Source organism: Salvelinus alpinus, chromosome 6, assembly GCF_045679555.1.
Source record: "Salvelinus alpinus chromosome 6, SLU_Salpinus.1, whole genome shotgun sequence".
NCBI lineage: Eukaryota > Metazoa > Chordata > Actinopteri > Salmoniformes > Salmonidae > Salvelinus > Salvelinus alpinus.
This window is the reverse complement of record NC_092091.1, coordinates 10,903,183-10,930,963: the sequence shown is the minus strand read 5'-3', so window position 1 is coordinate 10,930,963 and position 27,781 is coordinate 10,903,183. Positions and strand designations below refer to the sequence as shown.

The following is a 27,781-nucleotide window of genomic DNA, read 5'->3' as shown; positions in this document are numbered from 1 at the left end:
TGTTGTAACGATGTACAAATGGTTAAAGTACAAAAGGGAAAATAAATAAGCATAAACATGGGTTGAATTTACAATGGTGTTTGTTCTTCACTGGTTAACCTTTTCTTGTGGCAACAGATCACAAATCTTGCTGCTGTGATGGCACACTGTGGTATTTCACCCAATAGTTATGGAAGTTTATCAAAATTGGGTTTGTTTACAAATTCTTTGTGGATCTGTGTAATCTGAGGGAAATATGTGAGGTTAGGAATTGCAGCTCAGTTTCCACCTCATTTTTTGGGCAATGTGCACATAGCCTATCCTCTCTTGAGCCAGGTCTGCCTACGGCGGCCTTTCTCAATAGCAAGGCTATGCTCACTGAGTCTATACATAGTTAAAGCTTTCCTTAAGTTTGGGTCTCTCTGTTTAGGGCCAAATAACATTCTAGTTTGCTCAGTTTTGTTGTGAATTCTTTCCAATCTGTCAAGAAATAATCTTTTTGTTTTCTAATGATTTGGTTGGGTCTAATTGTGTTGCTGTCCTGGGGCTCTGTGGGGTCTGTTTGTATTTGTGAACAGAGCCCCAGGACTAGCTTGCTTAGGGGACTCTTCTCCAGGTTCATCTCTCTGTAGGTGATGGCTTTGTTAAGGAATGTTTGGGAATCGCTTCCTTTTAGGTGGTTGTAGAATTTAACAGCTCTTTTCTCTCTCTCCCTCCTCTCCCCACCTCTCTCCCTCCTCTCCCCACCTCTCTCCCTCCTCTCCCCACCTCTCTCCCTCATCTCCCCACCTCTCTCCCTCCTCTCCCCACCTCTCTCCCTGCTCTCCCCACCTCTCTCCCTGCTCTCCCCACCTCTCTCCCTCCACTCCCCACCTCTCTCCCTCCTCTCGCCACCGCCCTCCTCTCCCCACCTCTCTCCCTCCACTCCCTCCTCTCCCCACCTAGTTCCCTCCTCTCTCCACCTCTCTCCCTCCTCTCCCCACCTCTCTCCTCTCCCCACCTCTCTACCTCCTCTCCCCACCTCTCTACCTCCTCTCCCCACCTCTCTCTCTCCTCTCCCCACCTCTCTACCTCCTCTCCCCACCTCTCTCCCTCCTCTCCCCACCTCTCTCTCTCCTCTCCCCACCTCTCTACCTCCTCTCACCACCTCTCTCTCTCCTCTCCCCACCTCTCTACCTCCTCTCCCCACGTCTCTCTCTCCTCTTCCCACCTCTCTACCTCCTCTCCCCACCTCTCTCTCTCCTCTCCCCACCTCTCTCTCTCCTCTCCCCACCTCTCTACCTCCTCTTCCCACCTCTCCCCACCTCTCTCCTCTCCCCACCTCTCTACCTCCTCTCCCCACCTCTCTACCTCCTCTCCCCACCTCTCTACATCCTCTCCCCACCTCTCTCCTCTCCCCACCTCTCTACCTCCTCTCCCCACCTCTCTCCTCTCCCCACCTCTCTCCTCTCCCCACCTCTCTCCTCTTCCCACCTCTCTACCTCCTCTCCCCACCTCTCTCTCTCCTCTCCCCACCTCTCTACCTCCTCTTCCCACCTCTCCCCACCTCTCTCCTCTCTACCTCCTCTCCCCACCTCTCTCCTCTCCTCTCCCCACCTCTCTACCTCCTCTCCCCACCTCTCTACCTCCTCTCCCCACCGCTCTCTCCTCTCCCCACCGCTCTCTCCTCTCCCCACCTCTCTACCTCCTCTCCCCACCTCTCTCCCTCCTCTCCCCACCTCTCTCCCTCCTCTCCCCACCTCTCCCTCCTCTCCCCACTTCCCTCCTCTCCCCACCTCTCTCTCTCCTCTCTCTCTCCTCTCCCCACCTCTCTCTCTCCTCTCCCCACCTCTCCACCTCTCTCCCTCCTCTCCCCACCTCTCTCTCTCCTCTCCCCACCTTTCTACCTCCTCTCCCCACCTCTCTCCTCTCCCCACATATTTCTCTCTCTCTCTCCCTTCTCTCGCTCCTCCACACTATGGTTGTTTTTGGGACACAAGGCAACAGCTGCTCTGATCATCACAGCCCAATCAAGTATGGTGTGTGTGTGAAACCACGCCCCTTCATTTCCATTGTCACTCCCAGCCAGTATAGCTGAGATATCAACTACAGCATCAGACATTGCAGTCATGCACCAAATCTCCCAACGCCTAGACAAGTGTTTATCATGTCATTAACCGCATCAATATGATATCGCTATCTGATGCCCGCCTGCTATGTAAATTATGTGGCATTCAATCAAATTTGTGCAGCAAGACTGATTGAGGATTGCAGACGGTTTGGAATGCTGACAGAGATTGCCAGCTAAAGAGTCGGACGTGGCACTGGTGTAATTCTGAGGGTACAGATCTTGGATCAGCTTCCCTTCCCCCATTCCTCACCTTAACCACTAGTGGGTTAGTAAAACTGACCCGAGATCAGTGTCTTGGGGCAACTTCAACAACACCAAATGTATCACTGCAATAGACCTACATCTCATCAGACAGACAGACAGACAGACAGACAGACAGACAGACAGACAGACAGACAGACAGACAGACAGACAGACAGACAGACAGACTCACATAGACACGCAGACACACACAGACACAGACACACACAGACAGACACACACAGACAGACACAGACACACAGACACACACAGACACACAGACACACACAGACAGACACAGACACACATAGACACAGACACACAGACAGACACACAGACAGACACACAGACAGACTCATGTTTGGCCACAAACACTGTTTTGATTTGACTTGATTCATTATTCAGTTTGTTATGTTTGTTTTTCTGAAAAGCGGTTTCAAAAGGAAAGTGATACGATAAATTTGTCATTCTAGTAATGTTTACAGTCTCATTTCAATTTCTTGTCAGACGTTCCTGCCGGCGCTATCTCTTTGTAGTGTAAAGTGTGAATGTTCAAAGTAAAAATTCCTTCCATGGATTCTCTGTGTCCTGTTATCTGTTCAGGCCTGGTGTACCCCCTGTAAACCCAGGGTTGGGTTCTGTTTGGCCCCCTGTAAACCCAGGGTTGGGTTCTGTTTGGCCCCCTGTAAACCCAGGGTTGGGTTCTGTTTGGCCCTCTGTAAACCCAGAGTTGGGTTCTGTTTGTCCTTCTGTAAACTCAGAGTTGGGTTCTGTTTGGCCCCCTGTAAACCCAGGGTTGGGTTCTGTTTGGCCCCCTGTAAACCCAGGGTTGGGTTCTGTTTGTCCCTCTGTAAACCCAGGGTTGGGTTCTGTTTGGCCCCCTGTAAACCCAGAGTTGGGTTCTGTTTGGCCCCCTGTAAACCCAGAGTTGGGTTCTGTTTGGCCCCCTGTAAACCCAGAGTTGGGTTCTGTTTGTCCTTCTGTAAACTCAGAGTTGGGTTCTGTTTGGCCCCCTGTAAACCTAGGGTTGGGTTCTGTTTGTTACCCTGTAAACCCAGGGTTGGGTTCTGTTTGGCCCTCTGTAAACCCAGGGTTGGGTTCTGTTTGGCCCCCTGTAAACCCAGGGTTGGGTTCTGTTTGGCCCTCTGTAAACCTAGGGTTGGGTTCTGTTTGTTACCCTGTAAACCCAGGGTTGTGTTCTGTTTGGCCCCCTGTAAACCCAGGGTGGTGTTCTGTTTGTTACCCTGTAAACCCAGGGTTGGGTTCTGTTTGGCCCCCTGTAAACCCAGGGTTGGGTTCTGTTTGGCCCCCCTGTAAACCCAGGGTTGGGTTCTGTTTGGCCCCCTGTAAACCCAGGGTTGGGTTCTGTTTGGCCCTCTGTAAACCTAGGGTTGGGTTCTGTTTGTTACCCTGTAAACCCAGGGTTGTGTTCTGTTTGGCCCCCTGTAAACCCAGGGTTGTGTTCTGTTTGGCCCCCCTGTAAACTCAGGGTTGGGTTCTGTTTATCCCCAGTAAACCTAGGGTTGGGTTCTGTTTGTTACCCTGTAAACCCAGGGTTGGGTTCTGTTTGGCCCCCTGTAAACCCAGGGTTGTGTTCTGTTTGGCCCCCTGTAAACCCAGGGTGGTGTTCTGTTTGGCCCACCAGGATACCATTGCAGTGTGGGAATGGTCTGAGTGATCAATGGGATGATGAGAGGGTTGTCGTCCGTTTGAACTAAGCTTTTTCTATCTCTCGCTCTCTCGCTCGATCTCTCTCTCTCTCTCGATCTCTCTCTCTCTCTCATTCATTCTTCCCCCTTCTCTCTACTCCCTCTCAACCTTTCTCTATGTATCTCTCCATATCTTTCTCGCTCGATCTCTCTCTCGCTCGATCTCTCTCTCTCTCGATCTCTCTCTCTCTCTCATTCATTCTTCCCCCTTCTCTCTACTCCCTCTCAACCTTTCTCTATGTATCTCTCCATATATTTCTCTCTCTCTCTCTCTCTCTCTCTCTCTCTCTCTCTCTCTCTCTCTCTCTCTCTCTCTCTCTCTCTCTCTCTCTCTCTCTCTCTCTCTCTCTCTCGCTTTCTCTCTCTCTCTCTCGCTTTCTCTCTCTCTCTCTCTCTCTGAGCCAGACTGCAGTGATATCAGGCCCTGGGATCAATATCAGTAGTGCTTTGAATTATTCAACAGCTACTTCAATAATACATGACGCATGGGTGCGCAAACACACACACACACACACACACACACACACACACACACACACACACACACACACACACACACACACACACACACACACACACACACACACCATTTAGGAGAGACTGCGCTCTTACGCCAGATGACTGAAGCCACTTTTTATTCCTGGGTTTTGGATTCTCTGTTGGTATTCATGATTGTTGTTTTTCATTCATATTAATTCATGAGGTTCTACAGCTGTATGAAGTCAATAGTAATTCATGAGGTTCTACAGCTGTATGAAGTCAATAGTAATTCATGAGGTTCTACAGCTGTCTGAAGTCAATAGTAATTCCTGAGGTTCTACAGCTGTATGAAGTCAATAGTAATTCCTGAGGTTCTACAGCTGTATGAAGTCAATAGTAATTCCTGAGGTTCTACAGCTGTATGAAGTCAATAGTAATTCATGAGGTTCTACAGCTGTATGAAGTCAATAGTAATTCCTGAGGTTCTACAGCTGTATGAAGTCAATAGTAATTCCTGAGGTTCTACAGCTGTATGAAGTCAATAGTAATTCATGAGGTTCTACAGCTGTATGAAGTCAATAGTAATTCATGAGGTTCTACAGCTGTATGAAGTTAATAGTAATTCATGAGGTTCTACAGCTGTATGAAGTCAATAGTAATTCATGAGGTTCTACAGCTGTATGAAGTCAATAGTAATTCATGAGGTTCTACAGCTGTATGAAGTCAATAGTAATTCATGAGGTTCTACAGCTGTATGAAGTCAATAGTAATTCATGAGGTTATAAACTGACCCACTGGGAATGTGATGAAAGAAAAAAAATCTGAAATAAATCATTCTCTCTACTATTATTCTGACATTTCACATTCTTAAAATAAAGTGGCGATCCTAACTGACCTAAGACAGGGAATTGTTACTACTAGTATTAAATGTCAGGAATTGTGAAAATCTGAGTTTAAATGTATTTGGCTAAGGTGTATGTAAACTTCCGACTTCAATTGTACAATGTTCACTGGATTCTCCCTATGTAGCCCTTTGGATGACCTTTTGACTCCCCTGTCTCTCTGTCTTTACCCCTGTAAACTCTCTCTCTCACCTCCTCCCTTGCTATATGCCACTGTAGTAGAGCAGAAATGCTTCCTAGAAAGCACAAGTCAACCCAATGTGCAGGGAGGTGGAAAAGGGGAGAGCCAAGGCCATGTTCTGTTGATTTAGAGACTACTGACATGGAATGGAAGCTGGCAGCTCTACACCGTCCATTCAAATGTGTGTGTCTGTGTGTGTACGGAGGACTGAGATGAGCAGGACAAAGCGGGTACCAGACGTATGTCTAAGGGAAGTTCACAACCACGTGTAACAAGATTAACCCCAGTTATTAAAAGACCACCATTCCACTAAGAAAGTAATCCACAGCTCAACCTGGGCTTCTACTCAGGACAATGCATTGGGGCACGGTAAGACTGAAAGAGCAGGGTGACCCAGTCAGAACACCAGTGGCTAGCAGGGTAATGAAGCACAGCCAGTCTCGGGGCCCCGAATGAGGTCAGAGAACTGGGCTGTGTCGAATCACAAGGCACTAATAGAACCAGGAAGTGTCACTGATAGAGCTAGGAAGACTATCACACAGTTTTAAAACTCTGTTCTCCACCACTCTGGCCTAAGATGACCTTGAAACAAAAGGCATATAAAACAAGCAGAAGCACAGATGCCTGGTAAGAATGTTGAATAAGTATCTAGTACTGACCATATAAAGGTATTTCTAATAAAGTACCAGCTGACCAATACATATGATTAAGACTTGATTAGTTGTTGTTAATATGATGTTATTAGTATCTTGTATCATAAACTGTTATTTATGGACTTGCACTCACTGTTACTGCTGTTCAGTTATTAAAATCCCATAGCAAACTAAGGACAGGCCACATCTTTGAAAGGAACGAGACAAGAGGAGATGAGAAAGCACTTGAAGAGCTGTAGAGAGGAGAGGAAATTAACAGTCTGCAATATTGCTGTGGTGCCTTGTGATAGGGAAACAATCTCCTTGACTTCCTGTTGGCAATCAGTTAGAGCGTCGGACTAGTAACCGAAAGGTTGCAAGTTCAAATCCCCGAGCTGACAAGGTACAAATCTGTCGTTCTGCCCCTGAACAAGGCAGTTAACCCTAATTGAAAATAAGAATTTGTTCTTAACTGACTTGCCTAGTTAAATAAAGGTTAAATAAAAAAGAAATAAAAATCGATTCCTTCTCTGGATTATAGCAGAGCTTGACAGTAATACAAATGTCAGAAACAGATATGGATTCATGAGGATGGGGAATGTCAGAAACAGATATGGATTCATGAGGATGGGGAATGTCAGAAACAGATATGGATTAATGAGGATGGGGAATGTCAGAAACAGATATGGATTCATGAGGATGGGGAATGTCAGAAACAGATATGGATTCATGAGGATGAGGAATGTCAGAAACAGATATGGATTCATGAGGATGGGGAATGTCAGAAACAGATATGGATTCATGAGGATGGGGAATGTCAGAAACAGATATGGATTCATGAGGATGTGGAATGTCAGAAACAGATATGGATTCATGAGGATGGGGAATGTCAGAAACAGATATGGATTCATGAGGATGGGGAATGTCAGAAACAGATAAGGATTCATGAGGATGGGGAATGTCAGAAACAGATATGGATTCATGAGAATGGGGAATGTCAGAAACAGATATGGATTCATGAGGATGGGGAATGTCAGAAACAGATATGGATTCATGAGGATGAGGAATGTCAGAAACAGATATGGATTCATGAGGATGGGGAATGTCAGAAACAGATATGGATTCATGAGGATGGGGAATGTCAGAAACAGATATGGATTCATGAGGATGGGGAATGTCAGAAACAGATATGGATTCATGAGGATGGGGAATGTCAGAAACAGATATGGATTCATGAGGATGGGGAATGTCAGAAACAGATATGGATTCATGAGGATGTGGAATGTCAGAAACAGATATGGATTCATGAGGATGTGGAATGTCAGAAACAGATATGGATTCATGAGGATGGGGAATGTCAGAAACAGATATGGATTCATGAGGATGGGGAATGTCAGAAACAGATATGGATTCATGAGGATGGGGAATGTCAGAAACAGATATGGATTCATGAGGATGAGGAATGTCAGAAACAGATATGGATTCATGAGGATGGGGAATGTCAGAAACAGATATGGATTCATGAGGATGGGGAATGTCAGAAACAGATATGGATTCATGAGGATGGGGAATGTCAGAAACAGATATGGATTCATGAGGATGGGGAATGTCAGAAACAGATATGGATTCATGAGGATGTGGAATGTCAGAAACAGATATGGATTCATGAGGATGTGGAATGTCAGAAACAGATATGGATTCATGAGGATGGGGAATGTCAGAAACAGATATGGATTCATGAGGATGGGGAAGTCAGAAACAGATATGGATTCATGAGGATGGGGAATGTCAGAAACAGATATGGATTCATGAGGATGGGGAATGCCAGAAACAGATATGGATTCATGAGGATGGGGAATGTCAGAAACAGATATGGATTCATGAGGATGGGGAATGTCAGAAACAGATATGGATGATGTGACCGTGTAATAAAATGGGCAAAAGAGTACGGGATGACATGTGTGTTGTATTTGATAAAAAATACTGTTTATACTATTTTGACTCCTCATATGGATTGAGTTGCTGGTGCTCTACTACAGCTAGGAACCTCGGACTGTAAATGACTTTAATCTGATTACAACCTCTTAACCTGTCACACTAGTCTTCATTACTGTCCATCTTTAAGTCTAACCAAGCACACAGTGATGAACCCTGTGACAGACACTTTGTTATGATGGGGTGGGGATAGGTAGCCCAGGGTGTTATGATGGGGTGAGGATAGGTAGCCCAGGGTGTTATGATGGGGTGAGGATAGGTAGCCCAGGGTGTTATGATAGGGTGAGGATAGGTAGCCCAGGGTGTTATGATGGGGTGAGGATAGGTAGCCCAGGGTGTTATGATGGGGTGAGGATAGGTAGCCCAGGGTGTTGTGATGGGGTGGGGATAGGTAGCCCAGGGTGTTGTGATGGGGTGAGGATAGGTAGCCCAGGGTGTTATAATGGGTTGGGGAGAGGTAGCCCAGGGTGTTGTGATGGGGTGGGGATAGGTAGCCCAGGGTGTTATGATAGGGTGAGGATAGGTAGCCCAGGGTGTTATGATGGGGTGGGGATAGGTAGCCCAGGGTGTTATGATGGGGTGAGGATAGGTAGCCCAGGGTGTTGTGATGGGGTGGGGATAGGTAGCCCAGGGTGTTATGATGGGGTGAGGATAGGTAGCCCAGGGTGTTATGATGGGGTGAGGATAGGTAGCCCAGGGTGTTGTGATGGGGTGGGGATAGGTAGCCCAGGGTGTTGTGATGGGGTGGGGATAGGTAGCCCAGGGTGTTATGATGGGGTGAGGATAGGTAGCCCAGGGTGTTGTGATGGGGTGGGGATAGGTAGCCCAGGGTGTTGTGATGGGGTGGGGATAGATAGTCCAGGGTGTTATGATGGGGTGAGGATAGGTAGCCCAGGGTGTTGTGATGGGGTGGGGATAGGTAGCCCAGGGTGTTATGATGGGGTGGGGATAGGTAGCCCAGGGTGTTGTGATGGGGTGAGGATAGGTAGCCCAGGGTGTTGTGATGGGGTGGGGATAGGTAGCCCAGGGTGCTATGATGGGGTGGGGATAGGTAGCCCAGGGTGTTATGATAGGGTGAGGATAGGTAGCCCAGGGTGTTGTGATGGGGTGGGGATAGGTAGCCCAGGGTGTTGTGATGGGGTGAGGATAGGTAGCCCAGGGTGTTGTGATGGGGTGGGGATAGGTAGCCCAGGGTGTTGTGATGGGGTGGGGATAGGTAGCCCAGGGTGTTATGATGGGGTGGGGATAGGTAGCCCAGGGTGTTGTGATGGGGTGGGGATAGGTATCCCAGGGTGTTATGATTTTAAAAATGTTTTTATTTCACCTTTATTTAACCAGGTAGGCTAGTTGAGAACAAGTTCTCATTTGCAACTGCGACCTGGCCAAGATAAAGCAAAGCAGTTTGACACATACAACAACACAGAGTTACACATGGAATAAACAAACATACAATCAATAATACAGTAGAAAAATCTATAAACAGCATGTGCAAATGAGGTAGGATAAGAGAGGTAAGGCAATAAATAGGCCATGGTGGCGAAGTAATTACAATATAGCAATTAAACACTGGGATGGTAGGGTGTGCAGAAGATGAATGTGCAAGTAGAGATACTGGGGTGCAAAGAAGCAAGATAAATAAATAAATACAGAATGGGGATGAGGTAGATTGAATGGGCTATTTACAGATGAGCTATGTACAGGTGCAGTGATCTGTGAGCTGCTCTGACAGCTGGTGCTTAAAAAGCTAGTGAGGGAGGTAAGAGTCTCCAGCTTTAGTGATTTTTGCAATTCGTTCCAGGTATTGGCAGCAGAGAACTGGAAGGAGAGGCGGCCAAAGGAAGAATTGGCTTTGGGGGTGAACAGTGAAATATACCTGCTGGAGCGCTTGCTACGGGTGGGTGCTGCTATGGTGACCAGTGAGCTGAGATAAGGCGGGGCTTTACCTAGCAGAGACTTGTAGATGACCTGGAGCCAGTGGGTTTGGCGACGAATATGAAGCCAGGGCCAGCCAACGAGAGCATACAGGTCGCAGTAGTGGGTAGTATATGGGGCTTTGGTGACAAAACAGATGGCACTGTGATAGACAGCATCCAATTTGTTGAGTAGAGTGTTGGAGGCTATTTTGTAAATGACATCGCCGAAGTCAAGGATCGGTAGGTTGGTCAGTTTTACGAGGGTATGTTTGGCAGCATGAGTGAAGGATGCTTTGTTGCGAAATAGGAAGCCGATTCTAGATTTAATTTTGGATTGGAGATGTTTATTGTGAGTCTGGAAGGAGAGTTTACAGTCTAACCAGACACCTAGGTATTTGTAGTTGTCCACATATTCTAAGTCAGAACCGTCCAGAATAGTGATGCTGGACGGGTGGGCAGGTGCGGGTAGCGATCGGTTGAAGAGCATGCATTTCATTTTACTAGCATTTAAGAGCAGTTGGAGGCCATGGAAGGAGTGTTGTATGGCATTGAAGCTCGTTTGGAGGTTTGTTAACACAGTAACCAAAGAAGGGCCAGATGTATACAGAATGGTGTCGTCTGCGTAGAGGTGGATCAAAGAATCACCTGCAGCAAGAGCGACATCATTGATATATACATAGAAAAGAGTCAGCCCGAGAATTGAACCCTGTGGCACCCCCATAGAGACTGCCATAGGTCCAGACAACAGGCCCTCCGATTTGACACACTGAAATCTATCTGAGAAGTAGTTAGTGAACCAGGCGAGGCAGTCATTAGAGAAACCAAGGCTGTTGAGTCTGCTGATAAGAATACAGTGATTAACAGAGTCGAAAGCCTTAGCAAGGTTGATGAAGACGGCTGCACAGTACTGGCAGTTGCTGCGGGGGGTGCAGAGCTGTTGGCCGGGGTTGGGGCAGCCAGATGGAAAGCATGGCCAGCCGTAGAGAAATGCTTATTGAAATTCTTGATTATTGTGGATTTATCGGTGGTGACAGTGTTTCCTAGGCTTAGTGCAGTCAAGTCTGTAGTGAACCAAGGGCTGTATCTGTTCTTAGTTCTACATTTTTTTAAAGGGGCATGCTTATTTAAGATGGTGAGGAAAGCACTTTTAAAGAACAACCAGGCATCCTCTACTGACGGGATGAGGTCAATATCCTTCCAGGATACCCGGGCCAGGTTGAGTAGAAAGGCCTGCTCACAGAAGTGTTTTAGGGAGCGTTTAACAGTGATGAGGGGTGGTTTGACTGCGGACCCATAACGGACGCAGGCAATGAGGCAGTGATCGCTGAGATCCTGGTTGAAAACAGCAGAGGTGAATTTAGAGGGCAAGTTGGTCAGGATGATATCTATGAGGGTGCCCGTGTTTACGGATTTAGGGTTGTACCTGGTAGGTTCCTTGATCATTAGTGTGAGATTGAGGGCATCTAGCTTAGATTAAAGGACGGTTGGGGTGATCTACTTAGTGGGGATTGTTATTACAGGGCTTACTGTATCTGACACACACACACACTATACCATCTCATCTCTCCTCCTCTCCACCTGTGGACATGTACGGCAATTAAAGCTGCTTTCGTTTCCACCTCTCTCTTTCTTTCCCTTTTACTGAAAGAATAAATGTCCTCACTTTAAACCACCCCATAGGCCTTTTGGGCATTGAAGCCTGCATCCGCCCTCATTTCCCATAGCTCACTGCTCCCATAGCTGTTTGATAGTTTGGGAGGAAATGGAGCCAATTCTGTTGACGGGGAACGTTTGAGAGCCATCGATACTCTCCATGTGTGGCTCAGCCTACACACCTCTGTGTGTATCGGTGTGGTGTAACTAAGGCCTTAATTAAAACGGTAGTGCTGAAAATCTGCTTTATTGTGCGATTGGCAATTAAAGGCAATGTTCCAGCGGTCGTGGAGATTAGAGGTAAACGCTGCAAATGTCGGCTCAATCGGAAATGACCTTTACATGTGAACCGTGCTACAAGGCAGATATTTTGGGCCCTAAACATAGAGGCATAGGGGGTTTAATAAGAGTAAATTGCTGACGGTAATCCATGCCTCATACCTCGCTTCACTGTAGGGGGGGTGGGGGGTATTGTGGGGGGGTTGAACCCACCAGAAATTAAAACCTCTCACTTTCAGCTAATTGAAAATTGAAATCTTTTTCAAAATATCGTATTTTCTAAAATAAGCCATTCAAAGCTGGTTGCAATTCTAGTTTTATTCTCTACAAAAGACAGAACAAATATATTTTTAAATTATGTGGTTTATTCAAATATACTAATTGATAAAAAAAAATATATATATATAAAAAAATAAAAAAAATAGAATGAATTATCTTTGTTAATGATATTATGAATAGAGAAGGTGGAGTTATGTCACATGTGCAGTTAACAAACATAAATGGAAATGTTTGCTTTATCCAAAATTACAACCAGCTGATTGCAGCATTAACACAAAAATGGAGGAGGCAAGTGGAAGAGGGAGAAGCTGTTATGCTGATGAATGAGGACCCAAAAGCGACGTAATAGTAACAGAGTCTTTATTCCAGTATTAAACAAATAATGATTCTCCTGGATATTATCAATGGTCAATCCAAAACAGGAACTGAAATCCTCTCGTCAATAGAGAGGAACGACTGGAGACGCGACCACAGACTGCAGGTCGCTTCAGGAAGGCACTGGCCGTAGCTGACATAGACACCTGCTCACTCGCAGCATCTGAAGAAGGCAAAGAACACGACAGGGCGGAACAAGGACACAGGAACAGCAAACATCAAACAAGAATCCGACCAGGACAGAAGCGGAAAACAGAGGGAGAAATAGGGACTCTAATCAGAGGGCAAAATAGGGGACAGGTGTGAAAGAGTAAATGAGGTCGTTAGGAGAATGAGAAACAGCTGGGAGCAGGAACGGAACGATAGAGAGAGAGAGCGGGAGAGGGAGAGAGGGAGGAGGAGAGAGAGAGAGAGAAAGAGGGAAAGAACCTAATAAGACCAGCAGAGGGAAGCACAGGGACAAGACATGAAGATCAAAGACAAAACATGACAGTACCCCCCCACTCACCGAGCGCCTCCTGGCGCACTCGAGGAGGAACCCTGGCGGCAACGAAGGAAATCATCAATCAACGAACGGTCCAGCACGTCCCGAGATGGAACCCAACTCCTCTCCTCAGGACCGTAACCCTCCCAATCCACTAAGTACTGGTGACCACGTCCCCGAGAACGCATGTCCATGATCTTCCGTACCTTGTAAATAGGAGCGCCCTCGACAAGGACGGGGGGGGGGGAGGGAAGACGAACGGGGGCGCGAAGAAAAGGCTTGACACAAGAGACATGGAAGACAGGGTGGACGCGACGAAGATGTCGCGGAAGAAACAGTCGCACAGCGACAGGATTGACGACCTGAGAGACACGGAACGGACCAATGAACCGCGGAGTCAACTTGCGAGAAGCTGTCGTAAGGGGAAGGTTACGAGTGGAAAGCCACACTTTCTGACCGCGACAATACCTAGGACTCCTAATCCTACGTTTATTGGCGGCTCTCACAGTCTGCGCCCTGTAACGGCAAAGTGCAGACCTGACCCTCCTCCAGGTGCGCTCACAACGTTGGACAAAAGCCTGAGCGGAGGGAACGCTGGACTCGGCGAGCTGGGACGAGAACAGAGGAGGCTGGTACCCAAGACTACTCTGAAACGGAGATAGCCCGGTAGCAGACGAAGGAAGCGAGTTGTGAGCGTACTCAGCCCAGGGGAGCTGTTCTGCCCAAGACGCAGGGTTTCGAAACGAAAGGCTGCGTAATATGCGACCAATCGACTGATTGGCCCTTTCTGCTTGACCGTTAGACTGGGGATGAAACCCGGAAGAGAGACTGACGGAAGCACCAATCAAACGACAGAACTCCCTCCAAAACTGTGACGTGAATTGCGGACCTCTGTCTGAAACGGCGTCTAACGGGAGGCCATGAATTCTGAACACATTCTCAATGATGATTTGTGCCGTCTCCTTAGCGGAAGGAAGCTTAGCGAGGGGAATGAAATGTGCCGCCTTAGAGAACCTATCGATAACCGTAAGAATCACAGTCTTCCCCGCAGACGAAGGCAGACCGGTAATAAAGTCTAAGGCGATGTGAGACCATGGTCGAGAAGGAATGGGAAGCGGTCTGAGACGACCGGCAGGAGGAGAGTTACCTGACTTAGTCTGCGCGCAGTCCGAACAAGCAGCCACGAAACGACGCGTGTCCCGCTCCTGAGTAGGCCACCAAAACCGCTGGCGAATAGAAGCAAGCGTACCCCGAACGCCGGGGTGGCCAGCTAACTTGGCAGAGTGAGCCCACTGAAGAACAGCCAGACGAGTAGAGACAGGAACGAACAGAAGGTTACTAGGACAAGCGCGCGGCGACGCAGTGTGAGTGAGTGCTTGCTTTACCTGTCTCTCAATTCCCCAGACAGTCAACCCGACAACACGCCCTTCAGGGAGAATCCCCTCGGGGTCGGTAGAAGCCACAGAAGCACTAAAGAGACGGGATAAGGCATCAGGCTTGGTGTTCTTATTTCCCGGGCGATAGGAAATCACGAACTCGAAACGAGCGAAAAACAACGCCCAACGAGCTTGACGTGCATTAAGTCGTTTGGCCGAACGGATGTACTCAAGGTTCTTATGGTCAGTCCAAACGACAAAAGGGACGGTCGCCCCCTCCAACCACTGTCGCCATTCGCCTATGGCTAAGCGGATGGCGAGCAGTTCGCGGTTACCCACATCATAGTTGCGCTCCGATGGCGACAGGCGATGAGAAAAGTAAGCGCAAGGATGGACCTTATCGTCAGAGTGGAAGCGCTGAGACAGAATGGCTCCCACGCCCACCTCTGAAGCGTCAACCTCGACAATGAATTGTTTAGTGACGTCAGGAGTAACAAGGATAGGGGCGGATGTAAAACGCTTCTTGAGGAGATCAAAAGCTCCCTGGGCGGAACCGGACCACTTAAAGCAAGTCTTGACAGAAGTCAGAGCTGTGAGAGGGGCAGCCACTTGACCGAAATTACGAATGAAACGCCGATAGAAATTAGCGAAACCGAGAAAGCGCTGCAACTCGACACGTGACTTAGGGACGGGCCAATCGCTGACAGCCTGGACCTTAGCGGGATCCATCTGAATGCCTTCAGCGGAAATAACAGAACCGAGAAATGTGACAGAGGAGACATGAAAGGCGCACTTCTCAGCCTTCACGTAGAGACAATTCTCTAAAAGGCGCTGGAGTACACGTCGAACGTGCTGAACATGAATCTCGAGTGACGGTGAAAAAATCAGGATATCGTCAAGGTAAACGAAAACAAAAATGTTCAGCATGTCTCTCAGTACATCATTAACTAATGCCTGAAAGACAGCTGGAGCATTAGCGAGACCGAACGGCAGAACCCGGTATTCAAAATGCCCTAACGGAGTGTTAAACGCCGTTTTCCACTCGTCCCCCTCTCTGATGCGTACGAGATGGTAAGCGTTACGAAGGTCCAACTTAGTAAAGCACCTGGCTCCCTGCAAAATCTCGAAGGCTGACGACATAAGGGGAAGCGGATAACGATTCTTAACCGTTATGTCATTCAGCCCTCGATAATCCACGCAGGGGCGCAGAGTACCGTCCTTCTTCTTAACAAAGAAAAATCCCGCTCCGGCGGGAGAGGAAGAAGGCACCACGGTACCGGCGTCGAGAGAAACAGACAGATAATCCTCGAGAGCCTTACGTTCGGGAGCCGACAGAGAGTATAGTCTACCCCGAGGGGGAGTGGTCCCCGGAAGGAGATCAATACAACAATCATACGACCGGTGAGGAGGAAGGGAGCTGGCTCTGGACCGACTGAAGACCGTGCGCAGATCATGATATTCCTCCGGCACTCCTGTCAAATCACCAGGTTCCTCCTGAGTAGAGGGGACAGAAGACACAGGAGGGATAGCAGACATTAAACACTTCACATGACAAGAAACGTTCCAGGATAGGATAGAATTACTAGACCAATTAATAGAAGGATTATGACATACTAGCCAGGGATGACCCAAAACAACAGGTGTAAAAGGTGAACGAAAAATCAAAAAGGAAATGGTCTCACTGTGGTTACCAGATACTGTGAGGGTTAAAGGTAGTGTCTCACATCTGATACTGGGGAGAAGACTACCATCTAAGGCGAACATGGGCGTGGGCTTCCCTAACTGTCTGAGAGGAATGTCATGTTTCCGAGCCCATGCTTCGTCCATAAAACAACCCTCAGCCCCAGAGTCTATCAAGGCACTGCAGGAAGCAGCCGAACCGGTCCAGCGTAGATGGACCGACAAGGTAGTACAGGATCTTGATGGAGAGACCTGAGTAGTAGCGCTCACCAGTAGCCCTCCGCTTACTGATGAGCTCTGGCTTTTACTGGACATGACATGACAAAATGTCCAGCAGAACCGCAATAGAGGCAAAGGCGGTTGGTGATTCTCCGTTCCCTCTCCTTAGTCGAGATGCGAATACCTCCCAGCTGCATGGGCTCAGTCTCTGAGCCGGTGGGAGGAGATGGTTGAGATGCGGAGAGGGGAAACACCGTTAACGTGAGCTCTCTTCCACGAGCTCGGTGACGAAGATCTACCCGTCGTTCTATGCGGATGGCGAGTGCAATCAAAGAGTCCACGCTGGAAGGAACCTCCCGGGAGAGAATCTCATCCTTAACCTCAGCGTGGAGTCCCTCCAGAAAACGAGCGAGCAACGCCGGCTCGTTCCAGTCACTGGATGCAGCAAGAGTGCGAAACTCTATAGAGTAATCCGTTATGGATCGATCACCTTGACATAGGGAAGCCAGGGCCCTGGAAGCCTCCTTCCCAAAAACTGAACGATCAAAAACCCGTATCATCTCCTCTTTAAAGTTCTGATAATCGTTAGAACACTCAGCCCTTGCCTCCCAGATAGCTGTGCCCCACTCCCGAGCCCGACCAGTAAGGAGTGATATGACGTAAGCGATCCGAGCTCTCTCACTAGAGTACGTGTTGGGCTGGAGAGAGAACACAATATCACACTGGGTGAGAAAAGAGCGACACTCAGTGGGCTGCCCAGAGTAACATGGTGGGTTATTAACCCTAGGTTCCGGAGACTCGGAAGACCAGGAAGTAGCTGGTGGCACGAGACGAAGACTCAGAAACTGTCCAGAGAGATCGGAGACCTGAGCGGCCAGGGTCTCAACGGCATGACGAGCAGCAAACAATTCCTGCTCGTGTCTGCCGAGCATTGCTCCCTGGAACTCGACGGCAGTGTTGAGAGAATCCATAGTCGCTGGGTCCATCTTGGTCGGATTCTTCTGTTATGCTGATGAATGAGGACCCAAAAGCGACGTAATAGTAACAGAGTCTTTATTCCAGTATTAAACAAATAATGATTCTCCTGGATATTATCAATGGTCAATCCAAAACAGGAACTGAAATCCTCTCGTCAATAGAGAGGAACGACTGGAGACGCGACCACAGACTGCAGGTCGCTTCAGGAAGGCACTGGCCGTAGCTGACATAGACACCTGCTCACTCGCAGCATCTGAAGAAGGCAAAGAACACGACAGGGCGGAACAAGGACACAGGAACAGCAAACATCAAACAAGAATCCGACCAGGACAGAAGCGGAAAACAGAGGGAGAAATAGGGACTCTAATCAGAGGGCAAAATAGGGGACAGGTGTGAAAGAGTAAATGAGGTCGTTAGGAGAATGAGAAACAGCTGGGAGCAGGAACGGAACGATAGAGAGAGAGAGCGGGAGAGGGAGAGAGGGAGGAGGAGAGAGAGAGAGAGAAAGAGGGAAAGAACCTAATAAGACCAGCAGAGGGAAGCACAGGGACAAGACATGAAGATCAAAGACAAAACATGACAGAAGCCTTTTATTAAAGACTAAAATGTTTTGAAAAAATATCATAATTTTTTTTTTAAATATCAGTTTTAATTGAGGACCAACATGTTGACCACGGTGCCATACAGGTTGCAAAATAGTTGAGATTTTCGATGTGCCTATTCCATGGCACATGTTTTATGAACTGACATACAAAACAACGCTTGATTCAAAAGTTTTTCAATTTAAATTATTACACAAAATTCTTGCCACAAACAGATAGTTTTTTTGTTGTTGTACTTTTACCCCTTTTTCACGAGAGCATTCCCCAGCCTTTGGTTGTGTCATGCTAGAAGATGTTAAGACTAGCCTTCACTTTGTGGACATGGACACTGATTTTTAGTTCAGGACAATGCTTAATCTGTGTCCAAAACACAAGTCTGCCAAAGTAAACACCAGCCAAGAGTCAGCTTGCAGGCATCCAGCCCACCATAAGGAGTCACAATGGGACAAGGAAATCCCGGCCTGCCAAACCCTCCCCTAACCCAGACAACACTGGGCCCGTTGTGCACCACCTCATTAGTCTCCTGGTCACGGCCAGTTGTGACACAGCATGGGATTGAACCCGGGGCTGTAGTGACACCTCTACAGACCACTGCGCCACTCGGGAGGCCCCACAAACAGAATGTAATGTATGGGGCATACAACCATCTCAGCTCTGCAGATTTTGCTACGAAGAGACAGAATCATTAGATCAGTTATTTTGGTATTGTAGCTTGTTTCTGGTCACAGGTTGAGGAATGGCTGAAAAATCACAACAGTTATCTAAAATTAACACTACAAATAGCACTGTTGGGAGATTTGGAAAACCATAGTCAACCTATCAACAATATAATAATACTTTTAGTAAAAATATGTATCTTTAAGTTACAATCTGTAGATACTATGTGACTAGACAGGTTCAGAATTTATGTGAAACATCACAGTACTGTTGAAAAATATATGGCACATGGAAATCAGAGGGCGGTTTACAGAGATAGCTACTCTCAGTCCATCCCACCTATCACCTTAACCCCACCCCTCAGCTACTCTCAGTCCATCCCACCTATCACCTTAACCCCACCCCTCAGCTACTCTCAGTCCATCCCACCTATCACCTAAGGGGTGGGGTTAAGGTGATAGGTGGGATGGACTGAGAGTAGCTGAGGGGTGGGGTTAAGGTGATAGGTGGGATGGACTGAGAGTAGCTGAGGGGTGGGGTTAAGGTGATAGGTGGGATGGACTGAGAGTAGCTGAGGGGAGGGGTTAAGGTGATAGGTGGGATGGACTGAGAGTAGCTGATGGGTGGGGTTAAGGTGATAGGTGGGATGGACTGAGAGTAGCTGAGGGGAGGGGTTAAGGTGATAGGTGGGATGGACTGAGCGTAGCTGTGGGGTTTAAGGTGATAGGTGGGATGGACTGAGAGTAGCTGAGGGGAGGGGTTAAGGTGATAGGTGGGATGGACTGAGCGTAGCTGTGGGGAGGGGTTAAGGTGATAGGTGGATGGACTGAGAGTAGCTGAGGGGTGGGGTTAAGTTGATAGGTGGATGGACTGAGAGTAGCTGAGGGGTGGGGTTAAGTTGATAGGTGGGATGGACTGAAAGCACCTGAGGGGTGGGGTTAAGGTGATAGGTGGGATGGACTGAGAGTAGCTGAGGGGTGGGGTTAAAAGCTCATGTTCTATAATAGTTATGACAGAACAAGATTTATACCAAAATATCAAATTAGTTTATTCTTGCTATGTAACTAGTGTAAAATAAAAATACATTTAAAAAATGGCATGTGTGTAGAATGTAACAAGAACAGAAAAAGCTGTAAAAACAACATTTATTTTTGAGTGTAGAGGACAGATTCCAAAAGGAATAAACAGATTGAACAAAATGAAAAATAAATGCAGCAAGGTGCCACATACGCTGCAGACATCCGTTCTAGCTGAGGAGGCCAATAGGAGAGCGTTCACTGCTGCACTTCTAACAAGACTTGAGGGCGCCAACTGAAGAATCCAAGGTCACTGAAGCAACGTATGTGGTTAGAAGGAGCCAGTCAGGAAGACTGCTCTAAAGGACCCGAAACGAAATGTCACAGGTGACGTCCCAAATGGCACCCTAATTTCTATGAACGAAGAAGAACGTAGCACAAGCATTTCGCTACATTCGCATTAACATCTGATAACCATGTGTATGTGACCAATAACATTTGATTTTATTTGAATTTCTAAGAATGTAGCACAATTCTTGCTTGAGAAATTGTTCTTTGATAAAAAGCTTATTTTTTCCCTCTTCTTTTTGACCATTTTGACATCAAAACAGTCACAGTATGGTACTCCATTGTTACCCAGAAATAATTGACTGTATACTAACGGCTGCATTGGATCTTCAAGGCTGACAATATGAGTCATGTATTGCTCCACAACATAAATGACACCACAGTTTCCAAATGCATTCCCCAGCCTTTGGTTGTGTCATGCTAGAAGATGTTAAGACTAGCCTTCACTTTGTGGACGTGGACATTGATTTTTAGTCCAGGACAATGCTTAATCTGTGTCCGGGAAACCAGTCCCTGGGTGTTTTTCATCGACTCTGAGCAACATGATCCCATTAAATATTTCTGTAGTGTTGAATTCCCCTTCCCATCCAGTGCCATTGATCTGCGTTGTAGCCTTTCTCCTGCTGAATAGACGAATGCAATCCATAGCCCCAGCCCTTCTCGCTTCCTACCCCCCCATCCCCAGCCCTACTCTCTACCTCCCCCATCCCCAGCCCTACTCTCTACCCACCCCCCCATCCCCATCCCCAGCCCTACTCTCTACCTCCCCCACCCCCAGCCCTTCTCTCTTCCTACCCCCCCAACCCCAGCCCTACTCTCTACCTCCCCCATCCCCAGCCCTTCTCTCTTCCTACCCCCCCATACCCAGCCCTACTCTCTTCCTACCCCCCCATCCCCAGCCCTACTCTCTTCCTACCCCCCCATCCCCAGCCCTACTCTCTACCTCCCCCATTCCCAGCCCTACTCTCTTCGTACCCCCCCCATCCCCAGCCCTACTCTCTACCTCCCCCATCCCCAGCCCTACTCTCTACCTCCCCCCATCCCCAGCCCTACTCTCTACCCACCCCCCCATCCCCAGCCCTACTCTCTACCTATCCCATCCCTGGCCCTCCTCTCTATCCACCCCCCCATCCAGCTTTCTCTGGCCCTCCCGCTCCTCAGAAGCTCCTCAGAAGCTCCAGCCCCACACTCAACCTAAGCTGCCTCAGAGAACCAGCAGTCCCTGTGTCTCCACTCTTCACCACAAAGCCCAGACTCGACACATTCTGATCCCATTCCCGAGTGCCCTTGGCTGGGTTTGGTGGCCTCGCTCACCCCCTCTCTGCCTGGAGGACCAGCATGCAGACATGATGTAATGTAGAGGGGGTCTAAGATTAAAACAACACACTAAGCTATACACAGCACCGTATGGGACCATTTTTTCAACTCTTTATTGTGTCAGTGTTTCAACCCAAGAATAAACCCATTTAAGAGCATAAATATTGACTTAAAATACTTTTTTCTGGACATCCAGAAACGGCAAAGTCACTGGCTTGGTTACATGTTCAGACTATTCAGCATTTCTTCAGTTTCTGCAAATGGCATGGATCAATAAAATACAAGTCAAGAGTTAAGTGGAAAACCTAGCTGAATGTTAAACACAAAATAGAGAGAGGTGACAGTATGGTCCATTAACTCATCATTATTATTGTATCAAGGCCAGTTTGTCGCTTCTATTGAAGGAAATCAGTGCTAAATTGCTTGTAAACATTTCATAGTTCCCTTGGGCTGAAACCATTTTTATAATTTTTTATTCACATTCAATCACAGTAAATATCTACATTCTTATGAGATACATAAAGGGCGGCTGAACCCAAAAAAAGACTACTTTGTCACGGCTGTTGAAAGAAGTAGACCAAGGTGCAGCGTGGTCAGCGTACATATTCCTTTTAATTTGGAATGTCGCCAACAAAATAATAAACGATACAAAACGACCGTGAAGCTTAACAGGGCTATGAAGCCTCTAACAAAGTTAACTACCCACAACCCTACCCTGATTGAGAACCATACCCGGCCAAAACATAGAAACACAAAATCATAGAAAAACAAAACATAGAATGCCCACCCCAAATCACACCCTGACCAAACCAAATAGAGACATAAAAAGGCTCTCTAAGGTCAGGGCCTTAGATGAGTCACTAGCACACAGCGCCTCTCGACTTCGGGGTTTGATTGACATGAGACAATGAACCAGACATGGTTACAATACATCGTCCCCAACGTTATGTTAACGAACCAGACATGGCTACAATACATCGTCCCCATCGTTATGTTAACGAACCAGCCATGGCTACAATACATCTTCCTCAACGTTATGTTAACGAACCAGACATGGCTACAATACATCGTCCCCAACGTTATGTTAACGAACCAGACATGGCTACAATACATCGTCCCCAACGTTATGTTAACGAACCAGACATGGTTACAATACATCGTCCCCAACGTTATGTTAACGAACCAGACATGGTTACAATACATCGTCCCCAACGTTATGTTAACGAACCAGACATGGTTACAATACATCGTCCCCAACGTTATGTTAACGAACCAGACATGGTTACAATACATCGTCCCCAACGTTATGTTAACGAACCAGACATGGTTACAGTACATCGTCCCCAACGTTATGTTAACGAACCAGACATGGCTACAATATATTGTCCCCAACGTTATGTTAACGAACCAGACATGGTTACAATACATCGTCCCCAACGTTATGTTAACGAACCAGACATGGTTACAATACATCGTCCCCAACGTTATGTTAACGAACCAGACATGGTTACAATACATCGTCCCCAACGTTATGTTAACGAACCAGACTTGTTCTTTATAAATGTTGCTAGTTCGAATCCCCTAGCCAGCAAGGTAGACATCTGTCGATGTGCCCTTGAGCAAGGCACTTAACCCTAATTGCTCTAGGGTCGCCGCTGATAATGACCGTGATAATGGCTGTGACCCCACTCTCCGAGGGTGTTTCATGGAGAGTTGGGATAAACAAAAAACATATTTCCGATTCACACATGCGTATTAACACAGACTTGTACATGTGTGAAATAGGACAAATATAACAACCCACCTATTTTTATTATTATTATTTCAACTGTCATTCCTTTAGCCAGTCATAGATAGTACAGTGGCTCCTCAACTGCAGAGATAATCAACTGCAGAGATGACTACAGAGATACTCAACTACAGAGCAGTGGCGGTTCTAGACCATTTCAACTGGGGGGGGGGGGGGGGGTTGTACTGTTAGAGGGGCCAGTTACATTAGACGTTATTGTTGTCATATTGTTTTCTTCACTGCATTGCAGGCATTAGCAGGCAAAAGACCATGTTCATAATCATCATCGTTGCCACTGTCTAATAACGGATGTAAAAAAAGAACGATAGCAAAAATTAGTTATGTAAAAATTATTTCATACTCCACATTTTCATACTCCACAAAATTGTTGTCACAGGGGCACTGGCCCCCCCTGCCCCAGAACCGCTAGTGCTAGACTACAGAGATAACTCAGATACAGAGAACTCAACTACAGAGATAATCTACTACAGAGAACTCAACTACAGAGATAACTACAGAGATAACTCAACTACAAAGATAACAGCTACAGAGATAATCAACTACAGAGATAACTCAACTGCGGTGAGTGAAGAGGAACAAACAACCATAACTGCCAGGGAAGGATATAACAAACATCAAACCACACCCCCACGACACAAATCTTTTTTGTTGTTGTTCTTAATGAGGACAAAAACCCTGGCGAAATCAATGAGTTCGTCCCCCCCCCCCTAGATCGCTAAGAAAATATCGACTTTAGATCAAAGCTGCCCATACAAGCAGTGCACAAGGTCTCTGATGGAGGAGAGGGCTTTTATGCAGCACAATGTCAGTGTGTATTTATGACGACACCTTTTAGAGCCACATGGAAAAACCCGGAAGGGACGGTCCAAAATAAATGTTACACCACTAAAAATAATCATTTTTATAAGATGGTACATTATCTGGATGTCTTGACAAAATGCTGCGTCATTTCTGCTGGCTTCCATATAGCTCAGTACTTACTGTCAGTGCATTGTTGCAATGTATCCCATAGTTTCCTATTTACCGTGTGTGTGTGTGTGTGTGTGTGTGTGTGTGTGTGTGTGTGTGTGTGTGTGTGTGTGTGTGTGTGTGTGTGTGTGTGTGTGTGTGTGTGTGTGTGCGTAATACAGAGGCTATGGGATAGCAGTCAAGCCCCTTGGATGCGATGAAGAAGTATCAATCACCATCTTAGTTTCCTATTTACCGTGTGTGTGTGTGGTTTAGGACATGTGTGGTTTATGTGATCTTTGAGCAATGAATTCAGACTGCATTGAAACACTGTGCCTTGAGATCATAATACGTATTCCTACCGTAGCTGTGGAGATGAATCATAAATCCTTTGATGACCCCTTAATCTTTCTCAGAAAACATCTATTCTGAGTTACTGTACATTGTGGATTCTCCTCAGATGGATCAAGAGGTCCATATTGAAAACTGATGTAAAATGCAAATGCATTATAATGACACAAACGATAAGAAAATTACAATTACAGTGCCTTCAGAAATTATTCATTAATTTCAAATCGATTAAATTGAGGTTTTTGGTCACTGGTTTACACACAATACCCCATAATGTCAAAGTGGAATTATGTTTTTCACAAATTTTTATAAATTAATTCAACTTGAAAAGCGGAAATGTCTTGAGTCAATAAGTATTCAACCCCTTTGTTATATCAAGACTAAATAAGTTCATGAGTAGAAATGTGCTTAAGTCACATAATAAGTTGCATGGACTCACTCTGTGTGTAATAATAGTGTTTAACATGATTTTCGAATAACTACCTCATCTCTGTACCCCACACATACAATTATCTGTAAGTTCCCTCAGTCGAGCAGGGGACTTTAAAACATTTACAGAGTTGAATGGTTGTGCCAGGAGAAAAGTGAGGATGGATCAACAACATTGTAGTTACTCCACAATACCTTAACCTTACTGACAGATGGAAAAGAAGGAAGCCTGTACAGAATATAACATGCATCCTGTTTGCAACAAGGCACTAAAGTAATACTGTAAAAAATGTTGCAAAGCAATTCACTTTTTGTCCTGAATATGAAGTGTGATGTTTGGGGCAAATCCAACACAACACATTGCTGAGTACTACTCTCCATATCTCCAAGCATAGTGGTGGCTGGATCATGTTATGGGTATGCTTTTAATTGTTAAGGACTGGGAGTTTTTCAGGATAAAAAATAAACAGAATGGAGCTAAGCACAGGCAAAATCCTAGAGGAAAACCTGGTTCAGTCTGCATTCCACCAGATACTGGGAAATCAATTCACCTTTCAGCAGGACAATAACCTAAAACACAAGGCCAAATATACACTGGAGTTTCTTACCAAGAAGCCAGTGAATGTTCCTGAGTGGCCGAGTTACAGTTTTGACTTAAATCTACTTGAAAATCTATGGCAAGACCAAATGATTGTCTAGCAATGATCAACAACCAATTTAACAGAGCTTGAAGAATTACAATAATCCATTTTTAATTCAGGCTGTAACACAAAACAAAACGTGGAATAATATTACAAAACGTTTATGGACCACACCATGTATGTAATTAAATAGTTCATGAAATTATTTAAAAAAAATACCTTACTGACCATACAGTCTCAAACCCCTGGCCATCCTAGTATTGTGTTCAACAGCTCATTTTTATCTGATAAAGATACATGAGTAAGTTAATAATATTATTATCATGACTTATCAGTAAAGAAATGCATCTTTCCCTCCATCCTCATTGGATTTAGTCACCTGACAAGTCTGGATGGGTGAAAGCATTTGAGTAGTACTAGAAACACATCATATGTGTGTGAAGGTGGAAGGACTCCACAGAGTAACTCTACTCACCTTGCACCGGAGTACTATTACTGTACCTGAAGTAATAAGGAAGTCATCATCTTATTTACTCTGACATTAATTCTTGTCACTAGGTGTTAAGAGCCTGGGCCCGGTCCCAACTCCTATGTCATCATTGTCATTGTTTGTTGTGACAAAAACCATAGGAGTTGGCAAGGTAGAACAAACAGAATCTGGGACCAGGCTTGTTTGAAAAAAGGTAAAAAATGTAAAATGTAAAAAAGGGCCCATTATAGTCCAACGTTGTTGTGTGTGTGTGTGTGTGTGTGTGTGTGTGTGTGTGTGTGTGTGTGTGTGTGTGTGTGTGTGTGTGTTTGTGTGTGTGTGTGTGTGTGTGTGTGTGTGTGTGTGTGTGTGTGTGTGTGTGTGTGTGTGTGACGTCACAGGACCCAGGTTTGACTGACCTCTAACCTCTGCGGAGAACTGGGCGGAATGACGCGTCACAAACAGCTGCAGCTGATGGTCCAGGTCACATGACTTGAGGCTGACGTCCCAGGAGCGGATCCCTGGTATAACAAGACAGAAGAAGAGGGTAATGTTACATTAAAGGATAAGTTGGCTATTCAAAACCCTTACTGTTTTATGGTTTCTTATCCTGATAGTAGTACATGGGCCAGAAGAAACTGTTTTTGTTTACTTTTCTTTAAACAGTCACTACTAACTTCAATGGACGTGATGAGGGCAACCGTTCAACAGTGGCCCATTCTGTACTTTCGTGGCGAGAAACTATTTAAAATTAATTTATAAAATACTAAACTTCCATTTGAGTATTTCTCATTATCTGCAGATCTTGTGCAAAGGGCACAGGAAATTGGAAAACAACCAACGTCTTTTAAATCTCTATATCTTTATTATTTAAAATATTTCAGTGGGATTTTTTTTTCTCCATTTCATGGAAGACTTAATTTCTCCAAGATGGTAATTGAACCCCAGTTGATACTGGATGTAATTGAACCCCAGTTGATACTGGATGTAATTGAACCCCAGTTGATACTGGATGTAATTGAACCCCAGTTGATACTGGATGTAATTGAACCCCAGTTGATACTGGATGTAATTGAACCTCAGTTGATACTGGATGTAATTGAACTCCAGTTGATACTGGATGTAATTGAACCCCAGTTGATACTGGATGTAATTGAACCCCAGTTGATACTGGATGTAATTGAACCCCAGTTGATACTGGATGTAATTGAACCCCAGTTGATACTGGATGTAATTGAACCCCAGTTGATACTGGATGTAATTGAACCCCAGTTGATACTGGATGTAATTGAACCCCAGTTGATACTGGATGTAATTGAACCCCAGTTGATACTGGATGTAATTGAACCCCAGTTGATACTGGATGTAATTGAACCCCAGTTGATACTGGATGTAATTGAACCCCAGTTGATACTGGATGTAATTGAACCCCAGTTGATACTGGATGTAATTGAACCCCAGTTGATACTGGATGTAATTGAACCCCAGTTGATACTGGATGTAATTGAACCCCAGTTGATACTGGATGTAATTGAACCCCAGTTGATACTGGATGTAATTGAACCCCAGTTGATACTGGATGTAATTGAACCCCAGTTGATACTGGATGTAATTGAACCCCAGTTGATACTGGATGTAATTGAACCCCAGTTGATACTGTATGTAATTGAACCCCAGTTGATACTGTATGTAATTGAACTCCAGTTGATACTGGATGTAATTGAACCCC

At 46.1% G+C, this 27,781-nt stretch overlaps 1 protein-coding gene across 1 annotated transcript in view; it reads right to left on the bottom strand.

Annotated features, from left to right (window-relative positions):
* LOC139578129 (microtubule-associated protein 1B-like) overlaps positions 1–27,781 on the bottom strand; it is a 92,197-nt gene that overhangs the window by 50,489 nt on the left and 13,927 nt on the right. The window contains exon 2 of the mRNA XM_071405373.1: positions 26,472–26,573. Within this exon, the coding sequence (XP_071261474.1) occupies positions 26,472–26,573 (102 nt within the window). The remainder of the gene's footprint in view (positions 1–26,471; positions 26,574–27,781) is intronic.